The sequence below is a fragment of the Juglans microcarpa x Juglans regia genome, chromosome 3D (genome assembly GCF_004785595.1).
Source record: "Juglans microcarpa x Juglans regia isolate MS1-56 chromosome 3D, Jm3101_v1.0, whole genome shotgun sequence".
In the NCBI taxonomy this organism is placed as follows: domain Eukaryota; kingdom Viridiplantae; phylum Streptophyta; class Magnoliopsida; order Fagales; family Juglandaceae; genus Juglans; species Juglans microcarpa x Juglans regia.
In genome coordinates, this window is record NC_054598.1 from 7,827,842 (window position 1) to 7,852,159 (window position 24,318).

Below are 24,318 nucleotides of genomic sequence, written 5' to 3' on the forward strand. Positions count from 1 at the left end.
GTATCATTTTAAGACATGCTAGTTCATAAATTTATTTTTATAAAATTTCTTTATAATTAAAATATTTATAATGTGAAATCAACAATCCAATATGGATTTTTTTTAATTGATCCGATGTTTAAAAAAAGTCATTGCAAAGATATCTTGACTATTTTATTGAACACGTTATCTTGACTATTCTAACAACAAATGTGAAAGCGTATGGTTAAAAATGGAGATATCTATATAAAATGATATTATAAATTATTTTATAAAAATATATCTCATTTAAAAGATAATTGTATAAGTCATTATAAATGAGTGGTGTTATTCTCACCGTTGGATCTCCCGTTAGTTTTTTTTATATATATATTTTAATACTTTTAAATATTATTAAAGAAATAAAAAAATCACAATATTATTAAAAAATATTAATTTAATCATTAAGTAAAAAATAATAATAGAATAAAAAATAAAAAAAAAGTCTCAATAATAACTTCTAGCAGGATCCACCAACAGAAATAGTAGCATTTTCTAATTGTAAATATTATATATATATCATTTTTTTATTAAGAAAAAGGGTCCCATTGGGTGCAAAATTGGTACGAGTTTTCACATGCACAGCAATTTTACTGTTGGTAACTTGGTACGACTCGTTTTAGGAAAAATAAGAAGACGGTGGACGAAACAATTCAAACAAATCAGACTCGCAGACCTCAAACACCACAAGATCAATGCACGTGGCTTTTGTACTGGTGAAAAGTGAGATGAAGATGATCGAATGTGGCTGTAAATCACAGTGATACAAAAACGAAGTATGATTGGTTGGGGGAGGTAGATCGATAAGTGAAATCCAAAAAGAAATAAAACAAAAATCAAGAGAATTGACATCTTACCTTACCGGAAAGGAAGAGCAGCGGGTAGGTAGGTGGGTGGGATTTTGTCAAGGGATAGAGGGTTTATTTGAGGAAAAAATGATTTTCTTTTTACTTTCTTAAATTTTATTTCTTGAGGAAAAAAACGAAAATGGAGGTGATGTGACACGTGACGTAATTGAGTTGTATTTTTTATTTTTTTTTTCATCTCAATTCATCATTATAATTTTTTCAAATTTTAACACAAAATATAATAAATAATTCAAAATTTTCAAATCTCAAAATAATAATAATATTAAAAAATAATATTCTAACAATATTTTATCATCTCAATTCACTTTAACATCCAAACACACTTTAATATTTTGTATGAAGAATTTTGTTCATCATCCAAGATTCCGAACACATTATACTTTTTTTTTCTTTTACTAAATGTGTCATAATGAGTAGAAAAATTTAATTAATTAAAAAAATAAAAATAAAATATATATATAATATGTGGTGTATAAAAATGATGAATAGTAAAACTAAAAAGGTAATTTTTATTCTAATATAATCCATTTTTTTACTAAAAAATCTTACGCATTGAGACTTACAAATAGCATTACTTACCATGAAATACTCAATTTCATTTATTTTATATTTTTTTACCATTTAAGTTTAAATTTTCCCAATTTGTGGAGTCCAAAATGGGCAACAACGAAGTAGTGTATTAGTTTTTTTTTTTTTTTTTCCTCAGCAAGCATATAATAAATATATTTAACAATTGCAAGATATAATAGTCAATAAGGTGGGAGGCCCCAATATTTATCCAAAACCAACAAATACAACACAAGAAAAAAGAAGGATCTGGTGCCAATGACTTAACCCTCACTCATTTCTCACAAGGGAAAGCCACTTGAAGCGGTTTTAATACAGTCCGAAAATGAACCGTAAGACTTCGACCGTAAGACTTCGACTGGAAGTCGCAGTTAAGTGATATGTGTTGTATTTGCTAATCTAGACAAATTGTCGGAAACTTCTACTACTTCTTTCCCATGGTCCTTAGTTAGGGAGGGTAAAAATATAGGAATATAACAAACTGAAGATGCACCAAATCATTAGCGAATGACTGCCTGGGATAGTGGAGCCACACGCCACGCTAGGAGAGTGGAGAATGGTCAGGTCCAAAGGATTGAGGTCGCTGGCCTTGGAAATGCTGCGAGTTGCAGCAGCAGGCACCCCTTGGTGCGGAGGCGCGTGTATCTCACGCGTAGCTCCGTTTGGAGTTTTTCTTATGCTATATGGAAGATTGACAGTTGGGGAGGCCCGCTGTGGAGCGCATTGTGGTCATTAAAGGCAGGAGAAGCAGTAGATTGACGTTTCTCCTTACTCTGGACAGCAAACTAGAAAAGATCAATAAAAAACAAACTGAACAGATTTCGGGCATGCCAGGGAGGAGGGAGATATAGCCTATGGATTGTGTCGAAGAGATGCTTGGGTCTTATGATAGAGAGGAAAAATGCCTATGAAGATATGCTTCGATCTACAAGAAATTACCTCCGAAAATATATATTTTATAGGTATTGGTTTAAGCTGGAAGAACATCATCTAGCGACCTTCAGGTATACCTGCACATTTGGATCCATCAATCTGAGGGCTTGTATAGACAGCGAGATTAGATGAGATGGGATAATTTTAGATAAGTAAAATAAAATATTATTAGAATATTAATTTTTAATATTATTATTATTTTATAATTTTAAAAAATTAAATTATTTTTTATATTTTATATAAAAATTTAAAAAAATTATAACGATAAAAAATGAATTAAAATAATTTGTATATCCAATCCTGAATCTCTTTTAAAGTTTGGAACAAAAAGAAGCTGCCTTTACATGTGGAATAAAATCATGGGGGCGGCTACTATGTCGCCCCATTTTGACCGCTGGGCATACCGCCCAGCGTAAATTTTTTTTTTTTTTTTTTTACTTTTCACATTTTTTTAACATATTTAAATATATTTAAAAAATAAAAAAATACACTAATATACTTAAAATCACTTTCTTAGCCATTAAATAAAAAAAAAAAAATTTCGATTAACGGTTAAATAAAAATATCAAATTAGAAAAATAAAGTAGACTTTCTCTAAAATCATTAGTCTGTCGTAATACAAATCAAATCTTACCAGAGGTCAATCAGATAATACTTTTGTTCACACCAACCAGCCTTTTATTTTTTATTTTATTTTTTTATTTTTAACGCACCAACCAGCCCTCTTATGTCTTAGAATATCTTCGTTTGGTCAAAGTCTAACAGTAATTAAATTTTAGTTAATATATGCTAAAAAACTATCTTATTGGATTTGACATCTCTATAAAATTTTAGACTTTTATTATAGTAATTTTTTAAATTTATAAGTGAATAGTAAATTAGTCAAATATTAAAATATTCAATTCTCACTCTTTTCACAAAATATGTAGGTATTTTTTGTAATTAAAAAATTTGGTTTGATTTATTATTATTAAATATAAAATGTGATAAAAATAAATTAATAAATTAATATTAATTATTAAGTTAATTATAATGATAAGTTAATTATAATATAATTATTATTAATATTAATATTTAATATTAATTTAATATTTAATGTTAAGTTAATATTTAATAAATGTAATAAATATTAATTTAATTTAATTAGAATATAATTATTATTAATATTAAATTGGTAGAATTATAAAATGTGATACAAATAAATTAAATAAAAAAATTATTAATTTAATAATATTTTATTATTATATAGAGAGAGTAAATGACTAATCCAATGTGGAAATTGAATTTAAATGGAATAGGCAAATGTAAAAAAGTGTGATATTGGCTAAATTTTGAAGATAAATTTGACCAAACCAATAAGGATGAGAGGCCAAAGTTGAAGGATGACTAAAATTTAGATAATCTGTGGCAAAAAGAGTTTACATTGGATTGTACATTTCTAAAACAATTTGAACTTCTGCTACAATGATTGGCCAAAGATGGAGAATCACAATTGATTCACCAAACATTAAAATGCTAATTTCTTACTCCAACTACTTGTAGGTGTTTATGTAAGTGCAAATTTTTTATTGACATTGAAATGAGTATGCTGCTAGTGCTAGATATTTGGTTAGTGAATAAGAAATTTAGATAAAATTTTATATAAGTTTAATCTCAATTTTTTATTATTAGTATTAAATGACATTTGAAAATATGAATTTTTTAATATTAATTTAATTAGAATATAATTGTTATTAATACAAAATTAGTAGAATTATAAAATGTGATATAAATAAATTAAATAAAAAATTATTAATTTAATAATAGTTTATTATTATATAAAGAGTGAATAGTTAATCCAATGTGGGGATTGAATTTAAATGGATTAGGTAAATGTAAAAAAGTGTGATATTAGCTAAATTTTAAAAATGCATTTGGCCAAGCCAATAATGATGCACATCAACATTAATTTATTTTACCAATCCCCCCAAAAAAAAACCAAAAATATATTATGCTAAACTAACCTAATAAGTAAATAATTGAATAAATTTGAAAAAAGATATATCTAATAAAATTTAATTACAAATTTGCTCAGCTATTAAAAAAATATTTGTATTTGTATTTTTTATTATTATAACAAAACTCTTATATTTATTAATTTTTAAGTGTAACTCAAGAGACACGGATATAAATGGTACATAGGTAATTTAAATTCTATAAAGAAGAAATTATAGAATCGTATAAAGGGCAATTAACTTAGATTTGACGACAAGTTGCTAGTATTGACATAACACTTATCGATTTGTCGAGTTGGTTGACCCCATGGATCCGATCATTGTAATAGCTAAGGGGACAGCCCAATTATTAAGTAGCCACGTGCAGCTTTCATTATAGCAGATATTTTAATTTATTAAAGCTAAGGATATGGCACTAGCAAAAAGGAATCTTCTCGTGCTTGCAACTTGCAACCACGAGATTGCCGCCGGGGTGGGACCCACTATCCAAATTTCATAAAATAATAATAATAAAATAAATAAATAAATTATTAACTCTTTCACTTATCTACTCCCTGATCGTTAAACAATCTGTTTAGATATAGAAATACTTTTAATTCATCTTATTATTATAATTTTTTTAAATTTTAATATAAAATATAATAAATAATTTAATTTTTTTAAATTTTAAAATAATAATAATATTAAAAAATAATATTTTAATAATATTTTATTTAATTCATATAAAATTATTTCATCTCACTATCTAAATAAATCTTTAGTTTACTTAAATATCTTAAATATAAAAAAAATTAAATAAAAATAAACTCATAAAATAATGTAGATTGATGTGGTGTTACTTTTATCATAAAAGTAAATTTAACAAATCACACAAAATTATACCGTTTATGAATACGCTTTTTAACAAATTATTTGTGTTTGTAACACTACTGAATCATCAAATCTATCTTCCTAAACTCTACCATGGGTACTGAAATCCATATTTTTATATTACAAAATTTTTAAAATATAAGGAGTTGCTCTTATAAACCACAAATAATTTATTCTATAATATTATTCTAAAATTAGTACCACATCATACACGTTTTATTTGTGTTATTATTAAATAAAAATTAAATAATACACATCATTAAGTTAAAATTAAAATAATATATCTAATTATACTATCAGTTTATTTAAAACTAAAATGACTGCAATTATCATTTCTCTTTTTTCTATTTCGTCAACTTTTGTCTTTTTATTTTGGCGGAATTTATAAATAGTTTAGTCCATCGATCCAACCAAACAAAGTTCATGAGATTTTTCATCTCCGAAAAATAAAAGCAAGAAGATAGAAAATCAAGTTAGTGAGATTTCTCATTACTCGAGAAATTATTTCAAAATTTATGCAAGTTGTTTTAGTTTTATTTGTGACAAAATCGGGGTACGATGTTTTTCATGAAAGTGAGACTTTTGGGTACAAAAACTCTGAGTTTAAAATCTTTGTTTCGAAACATAGTCTTAATACTATTAAATGTTGTAAGATTTTTACATAATGCCTTTATCTACATTTCTGGTATACTTGGACACCTCTCTCTCTCTCTCTCTCTCACTCTCGGTTCATCCGAGGACTACACAAAAAACAAATCATGGTACATAACACAATGCGTAAGCGTAACTTAGTCCAACCTGCTTCCATTACCAAGGTTTGAGATCCCCAACAGGTCCTGCGGTCCAATTCAAAATCTTTTCACCAGGCTTCAAGAAAGTGCTCTTGTCATGTGGCAACTTGCGAGCCAGCCCATTCAGTATCTGATGAAAAGCGTCTCCCGCTTGTGCGGGCTGTGGGAACATCATTGCCCTTTTCATTGAAGGATTTGCAAGCAGCCTCTGCTTCCTTAGAACTACTTGTGGTGGTATGGATGTAAGAATTGTATCCAGATTAGGGACATCTTCCTCCGCCACAAACACCCCAATTTCCTCCCATGGTATGGCATCAGCGAATGGCAAGACAATATCATCTGCTATAATGACAGGAATACAACCAAACACCACTGCTTCAACAAGCCTAGGACTCCATGGGGCCCATCCCAGAGGGCACAAACAGAATATAGCTCGTTGCATGTCTTCATAATATGTGGTTGGGTGTTCAGTGGAGATGTCAAAAAGTGGATTGTCTTTGAAGTTCTCCCAAACTGCTGCCCTTGCACCTCTGCAATTAAATGAATGCATAAAAAAGGATACAAGTGCTAAATGAGGTTTTTGGTTTGAGGCTGTAAATGAACCCAGAGCCAGATAAGGATACCATCACACCATGTCATTTGATACCACACAAAGATATCCTCGGAAACATCAAATAAGCGGAGTTCAGTTGAACTAAATTAGTCACTATCCAATTCATTAAAGGTTGCACAGTCCTCTGAGATCAGGTAGCTACTTAATTATTGCAATTGGTGCAATGTGACTGCATCTAGTGAAAGCTTACATTTTTGCCTAATATCTATGCAGCTTAGAATAGTTAGATTGAGAAGGAAAGTGCACCTAACTAAAGTCTTAAGGCTTGATTCCAACACACTTCTTGTATCAAGACAGTATGTACATACCTTGCATAATAACCACCTTCTGGGTCATTGTTGACGTCATAGAACAATCCACGAAAGTAGACGAAGATGGACCTAGGGGTGTCTTGGGGAATCAGGCGGGCCTGCATTTTCTGAGGAGGAGCATATGGAGGAATAGTGATTGAACCCTCATTTAGGCACACATGGTTCCGTTGTCCAAAAGTCTGAACCAAGGTAGCACGATGGAGTAACGGAAGAATGCCCCTCTCAATAGCTTTCTCTTCCTACACAGTACACACAGAAAACTTACATCAGATGACCAGTGTATTAGATCCTTGAACTAAGATGTCGCCAAGATTTCACACGCAAAATAAAAGTGAACCCGGAATAAGTAGGGTGGGGGAAGAGAATTGTTAAAATAGCTCTTGCACCCACACCAAAACCTGATAGCATGTTACAAAAGGCATGCTAGCACATAGAAGAGAGGACAGAGGACAGAGCCAGCTATGGTCATGGATTTAAAGAGTTGATTCGTAAATGAGTACGCATATGAACAGTCTTACTTCTCTCGAAGATGAACATTTAGATTTCCTCATCCTACATTACACCATTCAAACCCATAGTACAAAGAAAACATCCATTACAATGTTTCCCGTTAAATTAAGCCAAGGGATATCCGGACGCCTACCTTCCTTTTGGTGAAATGAAATGGTCCAGACTGATACCAAGTCAACACAACAAAACTGAAGCTACCAAATAATAAGCGTGCAAGTTGAGTATTGTTTCCAATTAAATAAATCTTTGCATAATTTCGCACTTGACCAACTAAACAAGATGCATCTATTTCCATTGTCTTTTTTGCCCCTGGAGCATACTGCCAACATGCATCCAGCCACAATTTCATTCAGCGCGCCCCCCCCCCCCCCCCCCCCCCCCAGCGGCCGAAAAAAATGGTTCTCAGCAATTAAGAAAATTAAAGTAGTTCCTTACTTGATAATGAAAGCAGGCTCCAAAGTCATGGGGCACAACAAAGAAGTGATCAGCCCCTTCTGTTCGATTCCAATAGGGCCAGTTTGAAGAGATGAGCTGTATTGCGCTTCTCATCATTCGTGGAGACTTGAAGGGCAATGGCAAGCCAGTTGGTGTAAGGTCACAAGTGATGTATGTTGGGGTATAAAACCAATCTGCTTCTTCAGGCTTGAGGGTTCGAACAGGACTTGATAAGAGGAACTTGTGCATAAAAATCTCAGCGGCAAACATATGGTTCAGACATCTTGGGTCCTTTTGTAGAAGCTTCTTGTTGTATTTGCTAGGAAGCTCATATACATAAACTTTCAACCTTCCTACTGGATCATCTTCCAAGACATCACCAGCACTTCCTGCATCATTTAAACCAAGCACAGCTAAGAATAAGATTCATGCTTTGAAATCCAAGTCAGTCAATCTGATCCCGTAAGTCTAGAGTCATTTAAAATTTCCATGCTTCAAGGAATAAGCCTGGATGCCGCAGAAAGGGATAGAAAGATACAGATCCATAATTGATCAAATCACATCTTGCCAATATTTCTGTAATCAAAACCGATAGACAAGAAGCTACAATTCCTCACAATGTCTACATACAGAAGTAATCAGGATCTTGAGTTTACCAAGCATCTAAACCACAGTGTTGGAGCATGAAAAATGTTGGAATAAAAGTTGGCGAGCCCTCGTAACATTAAAAGAAACAGCAGACAACTGATTTTGAGAATGCACATAAATATAAACAGTATCAAGCAGCGATAATTCAAATCAAATTTCTGAATCTTTTCTCTTAATTACTTATTTGTTTAGTCCATTCAATTCAGAGCCGGTTCACAATGTATCATTACATATGATCAGTGAATGTGAGGATCAATTCAACAATAGGGAGGGGGGTTCACATTTGTTATCATAGTGAACTGCTTATAATCAAACCTAGGTCGTCTCAAAGTAAGCAATTTCAACATACCTATCATCACGATCACCATGACCTTTTAAGACAAATGAGCACACGTATGATAGCATGGAGTTCTTTCCGGTGCACGGTCGGTGAAGACAATAACATGTACTTTACTCCTAACACTTTTGTTAGTGGACGCAAAATATAAAAGAATACACTTAACGAATGTTCTTGGAAGGAAGCCACCGAAAACCATTTTAAGAAGCGTTCTTATCAAACAAAAATATACTTCTGAAAAAACCAAAAGTAGCCCCTATTTTCTAGTTTTCACCATACATATATCTCAGTTAGAATAGAAGTACGTATTAAGAGTGCCAAACAGGAGGGGGAAAAAACGCAACACTCGATTACCTATGAAGCAGAAGTGCAAAATTATTAGAATTCACACTGCTACCTAAAGGAGAAAACAGAGAATTCGCTCACCTAAAACTCGATGTCAACTAAGGCAACAACCTCAAATGGAGAATATAAACAGCTTATGCATAATCGAGCACAGAAGAACAGCTTAGAATCTCACCGATAAAGTAATTATGAAAACGGCTACGAGCAAAAACTCACCTGAAATTCGCTCTGTACGCACATTCTGGTCCGCACTAACCCTCCAAACAAAACCAGAGACGATAAGAACAGGAAAAACCCACACCCAAATCCTCATTTTGCTACCCGCAAACGTAATGTCTGAGTAGAAAACGGACGAGGACGTAAATGGGTCTTCCGGGTTTGGTTCCAAAGAGAAGGAAAAAAAAGGCTGTATAAATGAGGACTTTAATGGTTAGAACGTCGTATGGGAGGTAGTTGTGGAGGTTCCTTAGAGTTTAGGCTTGACGAGCGTGAATATAAAAAAACAAACGGAGGTTTTCAGGTAGGAATTGATAGAGAATACAGAGAGGAATTGCTTGAAGAAACAGAGAAGAAGCAAAAAAATTTGTGTGTGATGGAGTTGCGGCAAACTCGTTCAAATCTATGCGGGTTACTGAAAGCTGTGTTTTCTTTGCCGGTTTGATGACAAGTCCATCTCATGACACAAGCTATTAAACGAGCCAAGCTGTTCTGTCCCATAAAAAATAAAAATAATAAATAAAAAGAAAGAAAGGCAAAAGGAATTATTCACATGTTTTATAAAAAAATAATTTTTCTCCACAATTATTATTCATTATCTCGCAGTCTACATCTTAAAAAAATTAATATTTATTTTTGAATTAAGTTTGATTAGGTACAATTTTTGGTATTTGGTTGTCGACCCTCCTTTGTTCAAAGAGTTAGCAGTCATTGGTTAAGTTAACAACTTCTTAGTTGAAGATTAGTTTCGTATACTTAAATTGGGATTAAATCGCCTATGATTTTAAGAGTAAAATCTGCTCACTGACCTGTCATGATCTTTCGAATTTATTATTTTTTAAAAAATAAAAAATAACATATTTATAAAATGAGATGAAACTTAGTAGTAGTAGTATGGTACATGACATTTCTCATTCCTAATAATACATCAACATGGACTCTATTTGGATATAATTTTGGTTGAAATTATACATATTAGATGAAATATTTTATTTAAGAGTCATGCTATATATCAGCTATTATTTTATTCCGCACTTCACACTCTTTGTTTCTTTTAGTTTTATGTCAAACTCATCGCCATCACCTTCAACCTCTCTCTCCCCTCAATCTCTCTCTCTCTCTCCCTCCCTCCCTCCATCCTCGAGCTCTTCTCACCATCTCTCTCTCTCTCCTCAAGTTCTCATTGGTCTCTCTCTCCTCAAATTGTCTCTCTTTGACCTCTCTCTCTTTGACATCAAGCTCTCATCGGCCTCTCTTTCCGACCTCTCTCTTTTAACTATTCTCAAATTTTGTTTTATAATGCGTAAAAAATAAGAGAAAAAAAATAAAATAAAAAATAAAACTCCACACATCACAGACGTGACGTGTGGGGTTGCTTATACATAGAATTTTCCTTTAGACTTCAGCAACGAATAATATAAGTGGTTTAGGACGAGTATTTTATATGTTTTTTTAACGTTAAATTACATTTCACGTGCAAATAATTAGACTTTAGTATCTCTGTATTTAAGAAGAATAAAAGTCAATGGAAATGTTTTTTTGTCGGATTAGAACGCAAAGGACAAGGTATCGTTGCAACATCTTCGCAAGGGATCTTTCGTCCCGCTCTCAACTTTTGATCTTAAAACCTTTCTCCTCTCCCTCATTTTGCTCTCATTGCTAGGGCCCAGGATCTATGTCGATCCGCTTATGACACCGGGCCTCAAAATCCATCAGGCCCATTTATTTATTTTTCTCTGTTTTTTTTTTTTTTCCCTTCCTGGATGTAAAAGGTCACAACCGTTACTTACAACCCCAACTAAAGGTACGGTTTGGGCTATGAAATGAGGTAATATGTTTTTAAATATAAGTTGAATAAAATATTATTAAAAAAAATATATTTATAATTATAAATTATATAATCATCGTGTAATTATTTAAAAAAATAAATAAAATATAAGATTCACATGAAAAAAATTAATTTTTAATAATAAATTTTATTTTTTTTCAAAACAATTACGCGGTATTTATGCATTTTACGGTTGTATGTAGAATTATTCTTATTAAAATATTTTTTTTTATATTATTATTATTTTAAAAATTGAAAATTAAAAATTATTTATTATATTTTATGTGACAATTTGAAAAAAATTGTAGAGCTGAATTTGCCTATTGGGTTTTTTTTATTTAATGATTAAAAAATTAATTATTAGTGAAGTTGTGTATCTTTTTTAATTATAAAAAATGTAAAAAAATATTTTTAAAAAAATAATAAAAAAATTTCCAGTGGGCACGGTGGGCGGCCTCCTAACATTCTCCTCAACTAGATTACATCTCATGGTTCCACCATACCGCACTGTAGGACACTCTTGGGGCATAGATGAGATGGTTTTGGATAGGAAGATTGTTTTAACTCATCCTAACTTATTTTATTTCATTATTATAATTTTTTTAAAATTTTACACAAAATATAATAAATAATTTTATTTTTTTAAATCTCAAAGTAATAATAATATTATAAAAATAATATTTTAACAATATTTTATTCAACTTTTAACTTTCATCTAAAACTACCTCATCTATCTTCCTGTCTAAACTTCACCAATTTGACACAAGATGCACTTGCATATAATAGTCAAGATTGACGTTTTTTTAATAAATTATGAAAATTATATAAAAAAAAAAAGTACTTAAAAAACAAAAGAGAATATATGCATTAAAAATCAGATAAAAAAATAACATAAAAAAATAATAATATTTTATTAATGAAATAACAAATCCATGTGAGATTCAAATTTTGAGTGGATAGTCAAAAGTGCCACGTTGGCAAAACTTTGCTAAATCAGTGCTAATGCTGTTATTGATGCGTGTGGCTCACAAGCACGCATAGTTGCCACGGCAGAGCCTCTATACTCCAAAAACTCATTCCGTATGGTATTAGACCAAATAAATGGATAATGATAAACTTCCTATCACTTATTTATTATTTTCTTTAATTTTTTTTATTTAAGATCGATAGGTTGTCATATTTAAAATCGAAAATCAAGGAGATCTTGATAATACTATTGCCCACTCGAATATTTTATTTAATATTTGAGAAAGTGATTATTAATAAATTTATGTATTTTCTTATGTTTAAAAATATTTAAAAAAATTAAAATAAAAAGTGAAAATAAGAAACAATATAATTGCATTAATAATAAGATAAGGATCATACTACAGTCACCGCTCTCAATTACTACTGAGCTACCATTAGTTAAAGGAATTTTTTTTTTTTTTACTTTTTCATACATGTATTTTGTAACACTTTTAAATATTTAAAAAAAATAAAAAAATATTATAATATTATTAAAAAATATTTTTTTAATCACTAGATAAAAAAATTAAAAAAATCAAAACAATAGAATAGAGGGATGAATAGAGTGATAAGAATAGTATTATCCATAACATAAAATTATAGAATTTAATATGTCGCCTTCCTGACACCGTAGCAGGGGCCAGGAGGGACGGCCCCAATAAACGTGCCCCTTCTCAGCAAATAAAATCATAGATCAGTTGGAGTAGACAAAAAAAAGTGAGTTTTACGAGTTTTTTAAAAAATCATTTACAATTTAATTTAATGCACCACATCACATTGCATAATCTGTGAGTTTTAGTTTGATAAGATTTGTTTGTGTATCAAACATTATTAAGTATATGATTTGATATTTAAAAAAAAAGTATATGATTTGACGACTCCATGTACTTTATAACATTCACATGCATAATTAATGTGGCTGAGATAATATGTACGTTGAAGGGATTTTATGATCATTGAAAAATTCTACATAGAAATCTACCACCGTATTAAACATGATATTTATCTTAATGTGATGTTCCGATATGATATGAAGATGATGTTTCAGTTTATGATATGCCAAAAGATTTTTGGAATAAAAATGTTTTATGAAAGTTTCTCTCTTGTATTTTGTAACATATTTTGATTTTGCATTTTGAAATTAAATATTTTGTTCTGTATTTTAAACTCTGTAAATGTTCGTGTTTACATATTAGTATATGTTATTTACTTACTGAGTCATTGATAACTCATTTATTTATCTTCACAATATTTCAGATTACTTTGATGATTTAGCTGAGGATCAATAATAAAATACGTGGACAAGATTAGCTGATGATAGTAGTTGAGTACCTCGAGGTACTATTGTTGTTAGTGGATTTATTTATTTAGTAGATGGATTTCAGTATGTTTAGATAATTATGAAAACTTATTTAAACTCTATTTCATTTTATTACGTTAATTGAGACATATGGAGAAGTTAATCTATTTTATTTGGGATCTGTATTGAGGATCTAATGGATTAGTATGTGTAGTTAATCATATTAGAGGATTTTATGTTTGATTGGAGTCTTTGAAAATATATATTGGATATGGAGAATACATTAGAGATGTTGAAGTTGATTATTAGGTAACATGATTAACTCCCTTGACTTTTGAGATCGAGACGTTACAAAATATCATTTTGAAAAATTATATTTACAGTCTTAAGATGTGCAAATCTCATGTATTCTCTTTGAAAAAAATGAATAAATCATGAATCCACATGATTTTTTTTAAGAGTAATGTCAGGTACAAGCCTGAATAGACAAGTTCCGTCCAGCCCATTTGTAAAAAATGAATCTCATTAATAAAAAATAATTTTTTATGATAAGGTTAATTTTTTTACAAAATAGTTATGAGAGACTTATCTATTTAAAGGTCATACAAATCATTAATTTTATACAATTTACAACAGACAATCCCATATATTTTGGGATTCCGTACACAACAAAAGTTAGGATTTCCTCTCATTTAATAAAAAAAAAAAAAAAAAGAAAAGAAAAGAAAAGTTAGGCTTTCCTTTGGTGTGACCCCTTCTTTGCGTGTTCTTTCAATGATAATAATATGACGATCCAACAGGGCTGGATTAGTGATTGGGCTTTCATATTTGCTGAGATGTAACCTTTTGTTGGTTGTATACGGAGATACGCAACTCGTACCTTGTATTAGGGGTGTGCATCCGGACCGATTTCTTTTCTGGTCCGGTTTGGAATTCGGAAACCTGGATGCATCTGGGCGGTTATCCGTCGGGATTAACCCGGGCGGTTAATAATATTTCGGATCCGGTTACGGATCCGGTTATGTGACCCAATTATCCGTAATCGGATCCTTTAAAATGCAAAAATCTCCCCCTTTCTGAGTCGTGATGGAGTTTTTTCATCCAGGTGGTCAGTTTATCGGATTGGAAAGGTAGTCATGTGTGAGTTTCATTTTAAGCTTAATTTTTTTAGGTCAATGTTTCACAAGATGCTTGTTCTTTCATTTTCTGCTGTTTGATAATACATTCACTTGCCTAGTAGCCTGTCGAAACTCCGATACGGTTCATTTTGTGTGGTCTGTGCACCTTTTTTTTCCCCTGATATATCTGCATTTGTTTCCCAGGAAAAGAGAAATGCATCAAAAAACAAGGAAGGTCTTGTACAATATGAGATTGAGGTCAACGTTCAGTGGTATACTTGTGAAGGCAAATGAAGGAATTATGGACAAGCTGCAAAGAGTGGAGACATACGTCACATATGGGTAGGATACACAAGCTTCCTTTTCTAATTCCGATGCAATAAATATAATATACCGAATAAGCTGTAGGATAAATGTACAATATCTAAAGGGCACTTGAACAAGAATGCAAATAAAGCTTTTAGCTTACATTAAGGACTAGGAGTAACTACTTATAAAAAAAAAAGGACTACATATTGTTTTATTCTCTTGTTCTAATCATTATTGTTTTTAATCATTATAGTTTTCATTTATCTGTTATAATTGATGTTGTTGGCAGCTTATGGAGACTCAGCCCAATAGAAAATTTTTCAAAATGGCATCACCGGATCAAGGTGAAAGAAATCAATGTTTCCCCCTATTCCAGATTCAAGATGTGAAGACTAATGCATTTTGATTTTTGTAAATTTATGTTTTATTTTAATTAGTTGTGATGTATTATTCTTTATTTTATTTTTTGTAAATTTATGTTTTGCATTGTGATGTAATAACAATATTATTTATTTTGTATTTTTATTTATTTATTTTGTTAATTTATTTTTTTTATAAAAACATTTTTTAAGTTTTAAAGTCTTTTTTTAAAAAAATAAAAAAATAAAACCGGATTTATCCGGTTATAACCCGGATTAAATCCGGTTATAATCCGGATATCCGGTTACAATCCGGATTGAATCCGGTTATCCGCCCGGATTAAATCCGGAATAATTCGGGCGGTTATCCGCCCAGATTTTAACATCCGGATCCGATTATGGCCAGATATCCGGATCCGGATCCGGTTGAACACCCCTATCCTGTACTGATATGCTTGGCAGCATTTTTTCAAGGTTTTCATCGTAACGATAGAATTATTATTTTTTATCACTTATTTTTTATTTTTTTATTTTCATAAAATTTTTTATTTAATTAATGGTTAAGTAAGTGACTATTAATAAAATAATATATTTTTTAATTTTTTTTAATAATTAAAAATGTTAAAAAAATACTTTTAAAAAAAATAACAATTCAAATACACTATAAAGTAGTAAAAATATGGTAAAAAGATAGTAAATCTATCATTATACTATCATCAATGGCTAGTTATGGCCAGTTGTTAAAATGAAAATTTTTACTCATTATCTTAACACCACACACCACATATAATTTTTTATTTTTTATTTATCAAATATATGGTGTATAGATGATGAGTAAAAAAATTTAATTAATTTAAAAAAATTAAAATATATGTATATAAATAAATATGATATGTGATATATAAAGATAATGAGTAGTAAAACTCTGATAGAAAAGGATGGTTAACACGTTCGAGTCAATCTCTTTTGTATTGCATCTCTAAAATTAGTGATATTTACTTATAAAAATAAAATAAAAAGGGCGACGAAAAAGTGGAAGAGCTAGTCGTGAGGTGGAATAAATTGCCCGTGTAATTAAGGAAATAAGCGAAAACAGCATAATGAGTCAATGACTACGTTGAAAAAAAATAAAAGTCGATGGTGCGAGCAATATTATATACAGTTGTGAGGTGGTGTATAAATATTTTAAAAAAGAGTGAAATTTAATATTAAAATTAATTTTTTATATTATTTATTTATTTATTTTTTTAAAAGAAATTATGTGAGGCTTACATGTAGAAAACTATCAATTCTTCTATTCCTCAGAACATCTTCAATGGATTAGTTAAACACTAAATCTATTAAGTATTTAGTTATTAGAAGGTAAAATATGCTTACAATGGATTAAATAAATTCCACAGTGACTTCTAAATTTTTTTTCAAATTTGAAGGTTACTGTACATACATCAAATACATATTTTATTAATTATTTATCTCTTTATTTCTTTTTATCACATATTTTATCACAATTGGTATATTAATTTGAGTTAATGATATATTAATTTAATAAGAATATGATTATTAATTAATATATAATAGGTAGAATAGTAAAATATGATAAAATAAAATAAATTAAAAATTAAAAATTAAAAAAATTAAATATTTTTAAAATTATTAGTTCTTCATTACTATATAATGAATAAATAGATAATCTAATGTGGAGATTTGATATGAATAACCAAAATCAAATTCATCTTATATTATTTTATTGTTATATAATAAAAAAATAATTATTCCAATATAGAGATTTATGTGAATGGAATAGCCAAAAGTCAAATTTCTCTTACATTCATAAAAAATGTCATTTAGCTTTGGCTAATCCATTGAGAGTGCTGGATTAGCTAAAAGCTAAATCTATTGAGTATTTAGTTATTAGATCACAAAATGTAATCACAATGGATTAGCCAAATTTCAAATAATTAGAATTTAGCTACAGTTACTTTCAAAAGAATTTCCAAATTTGAAGGTTATTGTACATACATCAAATATATATTTTATCAGTTATTTCTCTCTCCTTTTCTTTCTATCACATATTTTATCACAATTAATATATTAATTTGAGTTAGTGATATATTAATTTAATTAGAATATGATTATTAATTAATATATAATAAGTCGAATAGTAAAATATAATAAAATTAATAAGATAAATTAATAATTAAAAAAGTAAATAATTTTGAACTCATTATTAGATAATGAATAAATGAATAATTTAATATAGAGATTTGATGTTAATAATAAAAATTAAATTTATTTTATATTATTTTATTGTTATATAGTGAAAAAACAACTATTCTAATATAGAGATTTATGTAAATAGAATAAAAAAATATTGAAGATGCTGTAACAATAAAATTTCTCTTATTTTTACATAATATTTATGTAAAAAGGATTTATGTCAAAAATTAAATTTATCTTATATTCATAAAAAAAATATCACTTAATTTTAGTTAATCTATCCATGATGCTATAACAGCGCCGACGCCATGACTCTAATGTTTTCAACAATCACCACCACTGCCTGCGTATGGGTGTCGGAGTTTTAACGGTCACAGTGGACTTCTGATTTGACTTTGAGACTTTTCGCTAATTAATAATAATCACGTAATTTCCAGTCCGTGAGTCGTCACGTCCCTTTCGAAACTTTCTTTACGACGTTTACTTTAACGGAAGCTCGTAATTTCTTCCGTTCGGTTCCGCGAGTCGGTATCAGGTCTATTGCATGCATTCATTCTCGAAAGCCCCCCAACTGTATCTCTATTTAATGAGAGGGAGAGATAGAGAGTGTGTGTGTATGCTGGCTGGCTTAGTTTGGTCGAAGACTTGAAGGGAGTACTCCGTGTTTGTGTACATGTGTGTGTGTGGGGGGGGGGAGAGATATTAAAAGAGCATGACGGAGGAGCTGAAAGACGGTACCGTGGAAGCAAATGAGCTGCAAGACAATGGCAGCTTGGAAATGGAAAGCAACGAGATCGAGAAAAGCAAAGTGGGTATCATGAGGGCCGTCGTCGAGGCAGAAGATCCCTCTGCCAAGGTATTTTTTTTTTTCTTTTTTAACCGTCGGATTGATAATTTGCTGTTTAAATTATTATTACTGTTCTCGTTTTCAAGCTAAATAATTTATGGGTTTAGTGGTGCTGTGCCATTTATGAATAAACTCAAGTTTTTAGATTAATGAATGTCGTGCTTAATGATTTATGGGTTTAGGGGTGCTGTTCTTGTTTTCAAGCTAAATGATTTATGGGTTAGTGGTGCTGTTCTTGTTAATTATTTTTGGACAGAAACCTGTTTGATAGTAACAGTTTTAATTCAGTGTTGATTAGATCAGATGTACCTCATAAACTGCATAAATAGCAATAGAATGCACACAATTGTCCTTCAAACTCACACGGGGGAAAACATGCATTCAAGTAAGTGTAACAACTACCATTGGAAAAACTAACCGCAGTTTCTGTATTTATGAATCTCAGCTCAAGAAAACACAAAGAGGCCAATGCTAGATATAGATATGGTGATATACTTAGATTCAATGACCTCTGGTGTTCATAAGTAGAATTAGTTTGTATTTAGAAGTTCGTGTTCAGTATGCGTTTGGACATAATTCATTTTACAGGATCAGATGCACTGTTTTGTCCGTCTTTGTTTTGCAGGAAATGGACGATTTCATGATCCGGAGATTTCTGCGGGCTCGTGATCAAGACATTGAGAAGGCTTCTAATCTCTTCCTGAAGTACCTGCGCTGGAGGCGGGCATTTGTCCCTAATGGCTTCATATCCACCTCGGAGATTCCAAATGAATTAGCCCATGACAAGCTGTTTATGCAAGGCCTGGATAAGAAGGGACGCCCAATAGTAGTTTGCTTTGGTGGCAGGCATAGGCAGAACAATATAGAGGAGTTGAGGCGTATGTTATGACTTTGAAACTGTTGCATGGCTTTCAATCCTTATCGAATTGGATTTAACGTTAATCATTGCAAAACTCTCCCTACTGCAAATTGGACCCGATGATTAGCTAGATTGATTTTCTCCATACTTTTTGCAGGTTTTGTGGTCTACAGTCTAGACAAAATATGTTCCAGGTAACTTGCTCTTCCATCTCTATTTAGACAATATCAAATGTCTGTTTCTCAATATATATAGGTGGAATATACCCCTATAAAAATTAGGATGCATTCCAGAGAAATGAAACTTTCATCGAGGAGAGGGCGGGCATCCTTGTCTTTGAAGGATCATTTCTCTGTAAAAAAGGTACTAACTCATCAGATGAGATGGATATATAAGACTTGTTTGACTGCCAGCCCATCTATCTCCAAGAAAGCAGCCACCTTTGATTTAATCTGAAAAATATATATATAAGATACAACAAACGAAGTAGCTAATTCCCTATATTTGGAGGATGGTATCTTGCTCTCCCATCCCTACTAAGACATTAAACATCTGTTTCTCAATTTGTATGGGTGGAACTGTGGAAGATATTCCTGGAGTTTTCTTTCATACGTCCTATATTTGATGAACACGGAGGCAATTTTAATCTTATAGACATCAATATTTTTTAAGATTGTGACTTTTGCATGCGTGTGGTCTGTCAGAATGCCGGGAGGGCAGGAAAAGTTTGTGTGTATTGGAGATCTTGAAGGATGGAGATACTCTAACAGTGACATTAGAGGATACCTCGCAGCTCTCTCAATCTTGCAGGTTTGATCCACCGATATCTAAGATGCAATGTTATTGTTATAACTTAGCTAAATGAACAAATGCATTTGGATTAATTGCATGATGATAAACCAACTTTCTAGGCAATAATAAATAACTTTTCTCTGGTAAACTAGTTGTAAATAATAATAATAATAATAATAATAATAAGGTTTTGCACCAGAAAAGCTTATTATTAGCTATTTTCAATTTGAAAAATTCCATCACAAGCCGGTGCGTAAAGCACACATAGTAAAATATTTATATAACATAATTTGATTTGAAAGATAAATTTTAAAAAATCTTTTAAGTTAAATCTTGACTTACTATTTAAGTGATGTGGATGGTGTGCTCTACACACCGACTTGAGAATAAAATAACTCATTTGATGTTCGAATGACAGGATTGCTTCCCCGAGAGGCTAGGCAAGTTATTTATAATCCATGTGCCTTACGTATTCATGACTGTATGGAAGGTGGTTTACCCATTTATTGACAGCAAAACTAAAAAGAAGGTAAAGTACGAGATGTATATCTTGCATTTAAATTGAACACTTGGACGAAGAAACAATTATGTTTTATCCCAAATGCAGAGAGGAAGCTCATTAGTAATTATAATAAATATCTAAGCATTAACAATGTGTTTGCAGATAATTCTTGTTGAGAACAAAAAGCTGAGATCAACCTTACTGAATGACATTGATGAGAGCCAGCTGCCAGCTGCATACGGAGGCCAACTACCATTGATCCCTATCCAAGATGCTTAACTTATTTAGGAGCAATATTGCTGCTCTTTCATTCTATATCTTGTCATCTTCAATCATACTTGTTGATGTGGCGCATTTTCATTGGCTTCACATCTCAACTACTCATGAGAGCCATTTAAAATGTCACATGGTAAGTGATTAAAGATGATTACAAAATAGCAGCTGTCTTTATATTAATGCGGACTCTCTCTTTTCTTCTCTACTACCTACCTATTGACTTAAAATTAAATGAGTAGGAACCACATAGATATTGTATCCGTCTGATATTTTTGAGATTTTACGGCTGCATTTTCTTTTGTATGTTCTCTGCAACTGCAAATATGTATTGAGAACTCTCTCTCTCTCTCTCTCTCTCAAAGTATCCATCCCACTTAGCTTATGCACATACAGATAGACTAGCACTCCGGCTCGCTACATCCAAGTGAGTCCAAAAGGAATAAGCGTGTTCCTAAAATACTAAACGTTATAATACAAAATCAGAGTACCACTACAACTAATTATCCTACATTGTAGCATTTTTTTTACCCTTTTAACCATGAAATACCTCAACAACAGCACGTATAAGTTCAGATTATTCAAGAGATTGAAATTTGAAATACCATAGAAACAAAACATTTCCAACAAAATATCTAGCTGTATCATTCGGTAGACTCGGATCTTGTTCAAAAGTTGCAGTCGCTACAACGTCAGAAGCTTAAGACTTCGTTTGCTTTTTAAACTCATATCAATTCATCATTATAATTTTTTCAAATTTTAATATAAAATATAATAAACAATTCAATTTTTTTAAATTTTAAAATAATAACAATATTAAAAAATAATATTCTAATAATATTTTATCATCTTAACTCAATTCATCCCAATATTTCAACGCAGTCTAAAAAATGAACAACTAAAAAGAAAAGTAAATTTGTTTTCATTCAGTCATGATCAGGCCTTTTCCCAAAAAAGTGATCCAAAAAAGCACTCCTCCAGTCCTGAGGGTCTCACCAATCAGCAACTTGTCCTTGCTTAGGAAGGTGCAACTGGGTACGTACGTTCCTCCAAATTGTATGGTGCTGACCCCTTGCCAATCCTGCCAGAAGTATCGTAATGAAAACCATGGCATTGGCAAAACGGACCACCAAAGTCACCAGTGTTCAGCAAAAGGAATGCAACCCAAATGAGTAAAGACCCCAACAACAACAACAACAAGAAGTCACTCGGGACGTTTCTTAACTATCTTGTGGGTTACCAAGAGACCAAACCAAACATATACACTATTAGCCAAATCGATGTCCCCTTCATTTCTATGCCTAATGAAAACTGGCTTCCCACGCCACTTCACGGTATCAGGCTCAATGACAGATTAGTCAACCTCAAGGGAAATACAACAACAAGTACATCTTTGCTGGCAGACATGGTCAGAACATAGTTGATGATTAGGAGCCGGACCAAGGAGGCACACACGAACCTGCCACCTGTCAATTAGGCAAATGCACGTTTTGTTGGGGTCACCAGGTTGTTAGCATTCATGATTGTGCTCTCATCATGTTCAATTCTTGGGGTAGGATTGTTCACAGCTGCCACAGTAGGTGCAAGTTCTGAGATCATGCCCCATATCATGTATTGCCTATTGGGGTGAGGGCTTCAGCAGAAAATCCTGAAACAATACACTCACGATTTAAGGAAAATCTGACACATAATTTATAATCAAATTTGTGACTTACTATTCACTAGGAAATCTGGATATGTGAGGTTCTCGTCCTGAAATGAAACTACTATAATAAATGTGCTCAGGATAGTGTGGCTATTGTTATAATTTTTTTCTTTCAGAAATGATAGAGAGACAACCAATTCACAACTTTTATACAACCACTTAATAAAATATTAATTTTTTTAATAATTAGAAATGTAATTTTGCAAAGAAAAATGATAAATACATCATAATTTTCACAACATTTTATATAATACCATATAAAGTAACATCACTTTATAAATATACTCTCATTTAAAAATATAATTATAAAATATGTTGTGTAGATATCATTTCTCGTTTGTAAACGCAAAAATTCAAACTTTTCCTTCAACAAAAACAAGCATTCAATCATCAAGAGCTTGTATTAATATTAGCACCTCACCCTTACCAGTTACTTCAATATACGGAATGAATAAATAAGAAGGTCAAAAAGCATATAGTATACAAATCGAAAGCGAATTTCTCAACTATCTGGTTTATCGAAACGAGTATTTTAGCTCAGCTACACTAAACCACGACGAGAAGCTTCTCGCTTTGACCCTCTAGAGCCCAAACCTCCACTTCTCTAACCCGCTTTCGTCATTGCTTAGCCCTTTCTTTCTCTAATCATGTACACTGGAACGTTCATGGATTTTATAACCAACTTGAAAATGTTAAAAGACATTTAGCAAACGGAGGGGAAAAGGCAAAAAGAAACCTAATTCAGAAGAAGAAAAAAATTACTCGACTAAATGGTAAATGCAGATGCATACACGCACATACAAACTAATAGCGATTAATTAAATGAAACAGTCGTGAGTGATCAAAAAAGAAAACATATATCTCAGCCGGGCTGACCTCTACTAGGGTGCGGAAATTCAGAATATAAGGAGGAATGAGGAGCGGTAAATCTGACAGAGTAAACATAGGATGACTCTCAGTCGGCGTCATTTAGAATAGACGGTAGCCGCGAGAGAGGAACACCGGAGTTGTCTGCGAAGAACTCCGTGCTAGAGATGAGAGCCTCCTTCCTGAAACTCTTTTTCGCAGTTGTTTCCTAGGGCTTCACCGACCAGAGACACAGAGAGAGATTGTTCGGAGAGAAAATTACGACGGGAAGAGACCAAAATGACACATGTTTCGTGGTGTTGTATCGGTATAGTCACCATAACTACGGCTGCATAGCTTGGGGAATACGACAATTATTTATAAAGAAAACGATATATCAACAGCCGTCTTAGCTCAGTCGGTAGAGCGCACGGCTTTTAACCGTGTGGTCGTGGGTTCGAATCCCACAGACGGCGTTTTTTATTTTCTGTTTTCTTTTTTCCCGGATTAATGCCAAGTACAAGTGTGTTTTTGCTAGGTAGCTCTCATACAAGCTCTTTATAAAAAAATAAATCTCATTATTAAATAATATTATTTTTTACACTTTTTAAAGATAAAATCCGCTTTTTTTATAAGGATTTGTCTATTTATTATTTAAGGCTTGTACAATAAATAAGGGTTTGTCCGCTCAAGTTTATTCAGAGCAAAGTTCACCATTGAAGTTGTGTAAGCAACTTTTAACATAAGTTTATTTGAGAAAACGTTTTGTTAGATTGTCCAATACAAAAGTTGAGACTTTTAACATTTTTACATGGTATGCATAATAAGTTAGTGCATCTTTTCAATTCCCACCATGATTCACACAAGATAAGTACAGTGGGTTATATCAGTAAAATTC

The 24,318-nt window shown here is 31.5% G+C and overlaps 2 protein-coding genes, 1 non-coding gene and 1 pseudogene across 3 annotated transcripts; 2 read left to right on the top strand and 2 right to left on the bottom strand.

Moving 5' to 3' along the window:
• Positions 1–5,972: 5,972 nt before the first annotated feature.
• Positions 5,973–9,912, bottom strand: LOC121256092 (probable beta-1,4-xylosyltransferase IRX10). Its single transcript, XM_041156733.1, has 4 exons — positions 9,458–9,912; positions 7,912–8,300; positions 6,964–7,205; positions 5,973–6,572 (listed from the first exon to the last, which is right to left on the bottom strand). Exons 1-4 carry the CDS (start codon positions 9,552–9,554, stop codon positions 6,059–6,061), a joined length of 1,242 nt encoding a protein of 413 aa, XP_041012667.1. The 5' UTR covers positions 9,555–9,912; the 3' UTR covers positions 5,973–6,058.
• Positions 9,913–18,131: 8,219 nt separating this feature from the next.
• LOC121256093 (phosphatidylinositol transfer protein 3-like) lies at positions 18,132–21,163 on the top strand. Its single transcript, XM_041156734.1, has 6 exons — positions 18,132–18,452; positions 19,069–19,321; positions 19,460–19,496; positions 20,007–20,112; positions 20,513–20,623; positions 20,759–21,163. Exons 1-6 carry the CDS (start codon positions 18,309–18,311, stop codon positions 20,873–20,875), a joined length of 768 nt encoding a protein of 255 aa, XP_041012668.1. The 5' UTR covers positions 18,132–18,308; the 3' UTR covers positions 20,876–21,163.
• Positions 21,164–21,453: 290 nt separating this feature from the next.
• On the bottom strand, positions 21,454–23,773 carry LOC121256094 (annotated as a pseudogene).
• Positions 23,774–23,823: 50 nt separating this feature from the next.
• Positions 23,824–23,896, top strand: TRNAK-UUU. Its single transcript has one exon. It is a non-coding gene; the product is annotated as a tRNA-Lys (tRNA).
• Positions 23,897–24,318: the final 422 nt, after the last annotated feature.